The 11,120-nt window shown below is 39.8% G+C and overlaps 1 protein-coding gene across 1 annotated transcript; it reads right to left on the bottom strand.

Annotated features, from left to right (window-relative positions):
• Positions 1 to 309: 309 nt before the first annotated feature.
• On the bottom strand, positions 310 to 10,753 carry LOC149267531 (uncharacterized). The gene is given in 7 exon segments (XM_089433331.1): positions 310 to 1,622; positions 1,697 to 1,819; positions 1,918 to 2,037; positions 2,040 to 2,249; positions 2,344 to 2,627; positions 9,775 to 9,889; positions 10,236 to 10,753. Coding segments are annotated over 7 exon segments (1,743 nt in total). The 5' UTR covers positions 10,464 to 10,753; the 3' UTR covers positions 310 to 959.
• Positions 10,754 to 11,120: the final 367 nt, after the last annotated feature.

Below are 11,120 nucleotides of genomic sequence, written 5' to 3' on the forward strand. Positions count from 1 at the left end.
AAATAGATTCTTGCACCTTAAAAGCAATTTGTTCCACCAAGTTTCTGGGACATGCGGGTTCAATAGCAGGAAAATGCATCCAGGGACTTGTGTAAGCACCCCCAAATTCTAATGGACATGGGAGTCTTTGACATAGGGGACCCTGTCCAAAATACTAAAAGCTTGACTTAAAAATATATAACTGAATCATTGAAATCTTATAAATAACAATGTGCCAATAACATACATCATTGCATTGTAACATAATAAATTATAACTAATATATGTAAAGATGTAACATAGCATAGCAATCACAATTTGCAAGTCATCTATCACCATTGCAGTTCTCATTATATTTAGAAAATTCAGAAAATATAGATCCAAGTCTCAAGATAAAATGATGTAAGAACAGAACAGGCAAATGATAAATGAGCAACTGCTCAATGCAATGCTCCATTAGTCTCTACATCCATCTACTGCATGAAGCAATAAAGACCAACCATGCGAATGTCACTATCTGAATCAGACACATTTGCATTCTCAAGAATATTCCATGGCTCACGAACCAACCTGAGCTGTGCCTTATCAAAGTCCTTCATCTCCCTGTCCATTAGGTTTACACTCATTTTAGTTTTTAACTTTTCACTCTGCACTTTTGTCTTTTTTCCTTCAAAACAGTGAATTTTGGTCAAAAAGGACCATGGGAGCCTCTGTTTTTTTGAGGGAGGCATTCCCTACTGCATCTCTTTGCATCATTCCCACAAAAGGGGATGTAGGGAAACATCTCCCATGGAGTTACCACATCCTGGGAATGTGGGGAGCACTGGGAGTGCATCCCCTACCCTTGAGAATATGAACCCATGTAACACTGCATAAAAATCATCTCTAGATTCTGAAAGATGGACTAACGCTCTTCCCCTGTCTCCTAAGTGGAAGAACAGCTGCAAAACCATGCTCAGCATGCCCTTTTCACTCATTACCTACTTCCTCTTTTGTTTTCTTTTCAGGGGACCAGTTTTTGGGGCGAACCTCTTCTTACCACTGCCTTGTATCTTTGTGCTTTTCACATCAGGTATCAGATATGGAAGCATGCTGTCCCCATAAGTTTCTTTAGGGGACAACGCAGAATCCTGCAGATCATCTTTATGATCATCCTCCAAACTATCACTCCTCAAGGACTCCTTATCCATATTTATATGTATATCATCGTACTGAGAAAATCGTGTTGAATGAGCAAGCTCCTCATCAGAAATGATTGAATACACAGATGCATCTGAGTCACATACTGTGGTAGATGAATGATTGTTACTGTCTGGAACCCTTCTTGGCAAATAATCTGCATCAGGATTCTCCGCATCTTTAATAATACCAGTCAAAAGCATTTCAAACTTCCCATCCAAATGCATTCCAACTGAAGTGCCAGCATCAACCTTACTGAAATCACCAGATGAGTCACTCAGAGGAGAATTAGAACCATCACTTGTGACAGCCTCTTCTACTATAGATTTTGGAGAATCAATGATCTTCAATTCACTCGCCATTTCAGGTACCAGGCCACTTGAAAACCATGGAGATCCTTGTCGAAAATAAAAAAGAATGTAGGCTTGCTGATTCAGAACAGTCCGCTCAGATACTCTATTCACCTGGAATGCCAATCAGATTTAGATCCATGCAGCAATTACTAATAGAAAAAGGTTAAGTCATATAAAGCAATTACCTGCCAATCATCCATCTTGTACCAGCTGTCAGGTGAGGAACGGACAAAACAGTAATAATGGCCAAAATTCAAAGTGTATCCAGAATGCACAAGCACTGCATAGAGCTCGTATTTCAGCTGTCCCTGATAGGATCAGGATATATCAAAACAAAGATGAAATAAATTTAACCCATATATTGCCAAAGGAAAAGGTATAGAAAATTCAACGAAGTAAAACTCACCTGATTCAGTTGGGTACCACTCACAAAGGGCTCCATGTCTAAGACTTTTGGGTAATCAATTTTCTTGTGTATTTTCTCACTAGAAAAGCCATAACCGATAAAACGCTTGAGATGGATCACTAGAACATCGGAAGCTGGCTGACTGTGAGCTGCTTTAAGACTTGAACAGGTTGACTACAATGTTCGCAGGCATGATTAACATCATCAACAGTTTCTACCTTAGTGAAGGATTTCAGAGCATCTGTTAGTGAATCCACTTCATTTATTGCCAAGCTCAAATCAATTGAACGTTCAAATGTGTCTGAGCAGTGCAAGCAATTCATGCATTTTATCTGTGACAAAAGGTATCATCTTATAAACCAGTTCATATCAACTAAAATTGACAAAAAAAAATAAAAGCAAAAATGGGTAAATATAAACATTTACCTGACTTCTGAGGCAACCACCAAATATTTTTTTGATAAAAGTGTTTCCTTCAAAACATAGGCATAGATTTGAAGGCCCTGGTTCTAAGGCACAGTTGTGTAAATCACCAAGCAGACAATGCATGTACTCATGAGCATCTTCCTGCTCCCACCTCTGAAAAGAAGTCGACATATTGCTCAAATTATTCACCAAATCCCAAGGCGCTATGATTTCACCTATCGAGGATAGTGATAATTCCACATGCTCTTGGAGCACACAGAAGACGCAGAAACCCCCGATTGTGCCTTCAGTTCAAACCATAACATGTATTAAAATAGATAAAAACCATAACATATATTGAAATAGATAACAGTGAAGCGGAAATTCCACAAGTCTCTGGTTTTCTTTTGAAAGCACACAAACAAATGGTTAAAAATTGATAGCCATATAAAGATTTATTGTTTTAAAAACAAATAAGCCTCTATTCTCCATTGTCATGCATTGTAAATGTTTAGCCATCGTATCGATTTTTAGGACGTCAGTTTCAACATTGCACAAACCCTAGGGGCAATTAATTTCATTTTTTTCTTACAGTGAAATTTATGAATTTATAGGCAACTGCTTTGGTGAAGATATCTGCTAGTTGGAGCTTTATGCATTCTGAGGACTGTGAGGAAGGAAAACGCGCAGTACTAGGGTTTGTAGCAGGATTTCGGTGTTGGGCACCATGGGGGGGCTTGAAGGGGGGAGTTCTACTCCCTCCTACAGTCATGTAGTCTCTAATCGTTTCAAAATGCCCATGGAAGTGGAAACTGGATGTACAAAAAGAGGAAACAGGAAAACAGCAAAGCACAAAAGATGGCAAAAACGCAGGAGGAAGTCAGAGAGAGAAATGTACACAAGTAGACAGTCAGAAAGCTGACACCAGAATTCAGACAGGACCTTGTAAACCAAGGGCTTCCATCACACCTCGAGTGGTCTTAAGTGATCCAGCGCTACAAGAGCACATGGCGAGCTATGCAGTGATATGCAAATTCATGGGGGTAGGGCCAACAGAGAAGGCCCTACACGCATGAATAAAGAACCATTGGAAACCCACGGGAGATATAGATCTGCACCTTGGATCCAAGGGTTTCTTCACAGTTGTGTTTGCAAACATAGAGGATAAGGACAAGATGTTTGAAGGAGGTCCTTACTTCTATGCGGCTGCAGGTCTCTATATGCGACCTTGGGTGATGAACTTCGTCCCGGAGCGTGAGACTTTTACTTCAGTGCCGGTATGGATAAGACTTTATTCCCTACCTCTAGATTACTGGCAGCCAGAATCATTAAAGGCCATAGGTAATAAACTAAGGCATTTCATAAAAATATCAGAGGCCACACTGCGTGGAAAATATACCTCCTTTGCCAGAATATGTGTGGAAATGGACCTCTCTGGGGCTTTGCTAGATGAAATAATTCTAGAAGTTTATGATGAAGATTGGGTGTAGGCGGTGGATTACGAGCATATACCCTTCAGATGTCGCAAATGCCATGAACACGGGCACCTCTTCAAAGACTGCCCAGTAAATAAAATGGAGAGCAGCATCAAAGCAACCTCAGGTAAAGATACTGAAAGCTTTACTAAAGTGGGAGGCAAAGGAAAAGGGGGGAGAAAGAACCAAAAAAAATCTATGAGGAAAAGCAGCCTAGTCATAATAGGTTCAAGATATTAGAAGAAGAAGAGGGGGTTGAAAGAGAGAAGCAAGCAGTGAAGGACAATCCAGTAGTGAACGAAAAGGATGACAGCATAGAGGATAGATCTGACAACAACCAACAAAAGGAAGATCAACCCAGCACGATGGAACTTGATAGGGACCAAGAGATGACCTCAAGTAAAGTGGGAACGGAGGAGCATGAATTGCAAGACATAATGGAAAGGGAGCATCTAGATCTAGAAAAATTGTTGGAGGAAGGAACTACCAAAGGAGTGTATTTGCTACCTCAAGAGGAATTTAACAGAGTACAACAACGCTTCCTCTTGAGAACTCAGGCAAAGGGTTCGGGGGTCAAAAGGAACCATGATAGTCAGGATAACGGAGGGGTCAAAACTATGGAGGCAATAGAGGGACATGCTCCCAAGAACCCAAGAAGGAAAAGAGGAAGAAAAAGACAAAATGAGCTACTGATAGAATGTGGAAAACTCATGATCAACTCAGGTAAGATGAAAGACCTAACTAGTTACTCATTTACAAATCTTTCTTAATGAAACTTACAACATGGAATATTAGGGGTCTAGGAAGTAAAAGGAAACAATGAAATCTCAGCAATAGAATGAAGGAGGAAAAACTAGATTTGGTATTTATCCAGGAAACAAAATGTTCTATAGACAAAATAAGAGAAATTCATAGTAAGTGGCTTATTAAGTATGAATATCTAGAAGTTAAAGCAGACAACACAGCAAGAGGAATTCTTACATTGTGGAACCCTCAGAAACTTGGAATCCTAGATGTTGAAGCATCCAGGAACTACCTATCAGTGGTCATCCAACCTTTGGGGGACAAGGAAGTTTATTTGATCACAAATGTCTATGGTCCACAAAAGCTTGAGGATAAATTCAGGCTTCTAACCTCTCTGGAGGAGCTAAGAGAAAGACATATGGGCATCCCATGGATTTTGGGAGGGGATTTTAATATGATCAGATCTCTCTCAGAAAAAAAAGGTGGGACTAGATCTCTAGGCAGAGATTCCATAGCTTTTCAAAACTTCATTACCAACATGAGGCTAGTAGATATAGAAACCTACAATGGTATCTTCACCTGGAACAATAAGAGGGGAGGGGTTGCTCAAGTGGCCTCTAAACTAGATAGATTCATTATCTCTGAGGACCCTTTCCTGTCAGGCCTTGACTTGTCAGCTATGATTCTCCATTTTGGAGGCTCGGACCACTGGCCCATTCAATTAGAAGCATCCTTTATAGGAACGCCAAGAAATAGACCTTTCAGATTTTAAAACATTTGGCTTACCCATCCGGACTTCAACAACAATATTGAAAAATGGTGGACAAATGATTTGAATGTTCAGGGTCCTAAAATGTTCCTTTTGCAACGGAGGCTGAAACACATCAAACTCAAGCTGAAAGATTGGAATAAGAAGGAATTTGGGAATATCTTCGAAGCCAAAAAAGTAGTTGAGGGAAAGCTATAGGAAATTAACCAAGAGCTCATCACAAAGGGATTCACCAAGGAGGGTAAGAAGCAAGCTGATTCGCTTCAACAAGGATTGGGAAGCCTTATGTAAGCAAGAGGAAATCTTCTGGAAACAGAAATCGAGAGTTCAATGGTTAAAGGAAGGAGACAGGGATACCAGGTTTTTTCACAAGTCCACTATGGATCATCGGTCTCATAACAAGATTCTAAAACTGAAAGATACACAAGGAAAACAGCTCAATACCCACAAAGAAATAGAATCTGCTCTGGTTCAACATTTCCAAGGCATAGCAGAGGAGCCCCTCATAGATAAATCACATTTCATCAATGACTTCACTAAACACATTCCTAGGCTTGTGACAAGAGAAGATAATTATAATCTTAACATGCCAGTGAATGAACAGGAGGTCAGTGAAGTCATCAAAGAAATGCAAAATGGGAAAGCTCCTGGCCCGGATGGTTTCAATGTTGACTTCTTCAAAGCATGCTGGAACATAGTCAAGCAAGATATTTTGGAGGTGGTAGAGGACTCAAGGAAAAACAAAATTGTTTTGAAGGCACTCAACACCTCTTTCATAGCCTTGATCCCAAAGCAGGAAAATGCTATGACACCAGATAGATTCAGACCCATAGCATTATGCAATGTGGTGTACAAAATTATTTCCAAAATAATTGCAAACAGGCTTAAGCCCCTTCTTCCAACTCTAGTGTCTGAGGAGCAAACTGGATATGTGGAAGGTAGACAAATTCTAAACAATATCATTCAAGCTCACGAAGTGATCCACTCTTTGAAAAGCAATAAGCAGACAGGCATGATCATGCAACTTGATCTTGAAAAGGCTTATGACAAGCTTAGTTGGGCATACATTAGGGAAGTTCTAAAAGCATATGGCTTTGACCATAACTGGATAAGATGGGTAATGGCCCTTGTTACCACCTCAAGCTTTTCAATACTGCTGAATGGCTCACCATCCAAAACCTTCAAGCCTACAAGAGGTCTTAGACAAGGAGATCTGCTCTCACCCTTCCTCTTTATTCTCATGATGGAAGCATTGGGAAATGCGATCAAAGCTGCCAAAGTAGAAGGCAAAATTCAGGGGTTCAAACTCACCATGAATGGGGATGCTTTGACCCATCAACAATTTGTGGACGACACCATGCTGCAAGGTACACCTACGATCAAAGAAGCTCTTGCCTTCAAACAAATTCTGAAAGACTTTGCTATGGCTGCAGGTACTGAGGTAAGCCTTACCAAATCAAAGATTTTCTTTTTTAATACTGATATTGCTATACAGAGAAACCTCACCAGAATTCTAGGTTTTCAAAGAGAAATGCTACCCTCCAAATATTTGGGAGTTCCTCTAACAGACAAACCTCTAAGCAAGATAGTTTGGGAGCCTATTATTAATAGACTTCAAGACAGAATCCGGAAATGGACAAACAGGTCTTTGAATTTGGCAGGAAGACTAGTGCTTACAAAAGCCATCCTACAAACTGTTCCTATTTTCATGTTTTCAGCACTCCCAGCTCCTAAAGAAGTTATGCAATGCATTAGAAATATTCAAAGAGATTTTCTTTGGGGCAAAGGGGAAGAGAAAAAGAAATGGGCTTTGGTAGCCTGGGAAAAGATCTGTAAACCTAAGACACATGGAGGTTTGGGACTTGATGACCCTGAAATCCTAAAAAAAGTTTTGGGGGCAAAACTATGGTGGAGATGGCTAAAGGAATTAGATGCCCCTTGGGCCAAGGTTTGGAAACAGAAATATGCAAACAATTGGCAAGAAAGGGAGCACATCAGAATGTCTGGAATAATCAAAGGCTCCCACATCTGGAACAAAGTTTGGGAGAATAGAGCTATTGTTCAAAAACACAGTTTCTGGGAAATCAAAGACAGAAGCCTTGCTTGGTTTTGGGAAGATAATTGGCAATAGGAACCAAAACTGCTGAGAGAAGATTTTTACAATCTTAAGAAGGATACCAATGACAAAGGGTTACACAGGGTAAATGACTTCTGGGAGCAGGACAGAAACGAAGGAAAATAGAGAATATGGAAGAATCTGATTTACAGTGAGGACTTTCTATTGAAGACCCAGGCAAAAGCTCTTATCTTGGAACAAAGAAAGATTATGATCTCAACATCTTCAGACCAACTGAGATGGGGCAAAAACAATGAAGGGAACTTTAACCTTAAAGAGGCCAAGCGAATAGCCCTTGGGCTTAACTTTCCAAACCCTGATACCCTATGGAAGAATCAAATTTAGATGAAGATCAAACTGTTCATGTGGTTGGTGCAACATAAAAAGATTCTAACTTGGGAAAACCTGCAGAAGAGAGGTGTAATTGGTCCATCAAGATGCCAACTTTGCAAATTACAAGAAGAAACTATGGAACACCTTCTCAACCTATGCCCATTCACCTCCACTTTGTGGAATTGGGTAGCTTCAATCTTCAGACATTCTGACAAGAACATTGGTAGCATCAAAAGCACATTGAGGAATTGGAGGAGTAATTTCTCTGCAAATGAAATAATCAACAAAGCTTGGGAACTAGTTCCTGGCTTTCTAATTTGGGATGTATGGAAAGAGCGCAACAATAGAATCTTCAAGAACAGGAGTGATTCTGCCCAGAGCATTATGGATCAGATCATAGGATAGCTCAAAGAGACTGTAGGAAGCCTTATAAAAACACCCCCTGAGAACCAACCTCATGAACAGGATAGGCAAATTTTGCTACAGTTGAGCCTTCAGGGGCTCTTCCCCGAGGGAATAACCAAGAATATAAGTCATATATCAGCTGATAAGGATCTCTGGCAACCCCCCCTTGGTTTTATGAAGTGCAATATAGACGGGGCCTCAAAAGGAAACCCTGGCATTGTTGGGTATGGAGGAGTAATAAGAGATGACAAGGGTTTAATAAAAGCCATCTTTCACAATCATCTAGGTAAAGCCACTAATAATATGGCAAAGCTCATGGCCCTGGAGCAATGCCTAGAAATCCTAAAGGACTCAAACTTACATAATACCATAATTGAAGCTGATTCTGAACTGATAATCAACTCAGTCAAGAAAATATGCAATGGCACAGTGCCAGACAAAGTTTCGAAACACTGGAGATTACTACAAGTCTATCAACTTATTCAATCCCACCTGCGCACCATGAGAACCCTTAGTTTCATTCATGTGCGAAGAACAGCCAACAGGTTAGTAGATATTATGGCTAATGAAGGCGTTCTATGTGCCAAAAGCAATAAAATATATGAATGGTCAGAGACTCCTCAAGGTCGATTGAGGGATGAGTGCCACAAACAGGCAACATTAGACAAGGAGATCTGCCAGAACAAAGGAAATAAGCAGGATGATGTATAAGCGGAGCGTTCTTCATGTACAAAGGACTTTTAGTCGACATGAGGAAAAAGTCTACGTAGGAGGTCAAGAGCGAAACTAGGGGTTTTCTCTGGTTATTGGGCAGGAATTAGACACAGAAATCTACAGTTATAAGTTTCTTGGGCGGGAAACTTATTATAGAACAAGTCTTAAGGAAAACATTAACAGCAGCCTTCTAATGTTTGGCACCAAGAACCTCATTAAAGAGTGGGCAGGTCAACATAATCGCGGAAATACAATGCATTTCGTGCGGCAAACTGCTCGTTGGTTAACCTTCCAATCGGACCCAAAATGCGATTGAGAACTGACTCTATAAGGGCTTCGGGTCCGCAACTGGTGTTAATTTCCGTGCTAATCGCGAGCTTCGTTAGGATTTGCTTGCATCTCGTGGATTTCGGGCGGATAAAAAGGCCGTGGATTTCGGGCGGATAAAAAGCCCGTGAGTTATCTCCCCAGGCGGACCCGATATGGCTTTAGAGATAGTTTTGAAATCTTATCAGGTCCATTTAGTTTGTTAAAGGGTGTGCTAGATGAGCTCCTGAAATTACCCCTCGACTATTAGATCTTTGGAAACAGATCACACGGTCGACGGTGGTTGGTAAAGTTTTGTGGGCCCTTGGCCCAGTTTGCGAGACTATGGCTCGGTTTCTTAGGTTTGGTGGGGCCCAATTTTCTTGTGGGCCACAGTGCCGTGGGTTGTAATATATTTTTGTAACTTTTTTATTCAGTGAAATAAAAGGAAATACTCTTGCTTAAGCCAACAATACAAACAAACAAACAAAAAAGTTCAATCATGAATTTATAGGCATTCAAAGTACACAAACCCTGATGACCAAATTCCATGCGTTTAGCTTAAAATGAATTTTACATGATTTACTCACATGGGATTTTATGGGTCCAATTACGAAGGGATTCAACCAACGTTGACGTATACGTCAAGCACTGCACGACAGCATTGAGAAAGCAAGTATTTCCCAGGTTGCGAAGCCCTGCACCCTGCGCCAATCACAATTGAAAACCCTCCATTAGGTTTCATCCGCGGGTTATTTAAAATTTCGAAAACCCTAACTATGGATTAATCCCAAGTTATTCAAAGCTCCAACGCCAAGAGAACAAACAAACTTGCGAAGGTGTATCATTGCACAAACCCCAATTGAAAACCATTTATTAGGGTTCATGTGTAAGTTATTCAAAATTTCAAAGCAGAGATATTGAATAGATTTGGCATGGCATTATCCACCAATCCCAATTGAGAACCCGTATTTTAGGGCTCGAAAACCCTACATAGGGTTTAATCACAAATCATTCAGTGGTTCGAAGCAGAAAGAACGAATAAACTTACGATGGTATTATTGCAAAAATTATTTCTCTCCCTTGCCTCTGGAGTTGAAGCGTCGGAATCAGGTAGACCATCAACTAAAGGCCCCGCGCTCTGATCACCGACATTCATAGGCCACGAGGCCGCCTGTTCGATTCCGCTGGAGGAGGAAGAAGCCAGAGGTTCAATCTGCTCTAGAACAACTACTCCATCGGGAACAGAATTTGATGTAGAAGGAAGAGGAAAAGCCATTCGATTTCGTTAAACTCGATCAAGCACCCGCTCTTCTGGTTTCGAAATTGACTGAACTGGTGAAATCTCTGCAATTTCGAAGAAGTATTAGATTAATGTCTTCAGCACCTTTCAACACCTTTTGAACAGGTAGGAAAGCCTCTCCCGCCACGCGTATTTCTAGGTAGGAGGCCGACGTTCCTCCTTTTGCTTCAATGTAGGTTCGTCTCTATCATTTATAAGTAGATTTGGAGACGACCATATTGTCTTTCTGTTTTTTCAATCTAAACTGTCTGATGAGATGTGATATGTTTTTTTTGGGAGCAATCTGTGATATATATATATTCAAGATGCGATAGATATTGAATAAATTATATTAATGTGAAATAACTATAAATCGTAAATTTTACGAGTGTTTATCACAGAAATATAATTAGTTGTAGTCGTAGTTGTATAAATTAAATTTTAAATACAATTAGTATTATGCATAAATTAAATTTTAAATATAATGAGTATTAAATAAATTTTATTAATGTGAAATAATAATAAATTAATAAATTTTATGGATGTTTATTATATAAATATAATTATATAAATTAAATGGCTATTAAATTTTTAATACATGTTAAATCGTAAAAAAATATGAAAGCACTTGTCTTATAATACATTTTAAATTTT

Source organism: Pinus tabuliformis, chromosome 6 (genome assembly GCF_031772625.1).
Source record: "Pinus tabuliformis cultivar Carrire ecotype Pingquan chromosome 6, CPIR1, whole genome shotgun sequence".
Taxonomy (NCBI): domain Eukaryota; kingdom Viridiplantae; phylum Streptophyta; class Pinopsida; order Pinales; family Pinaceae; genus Pinus; species Pinus tabuliformis.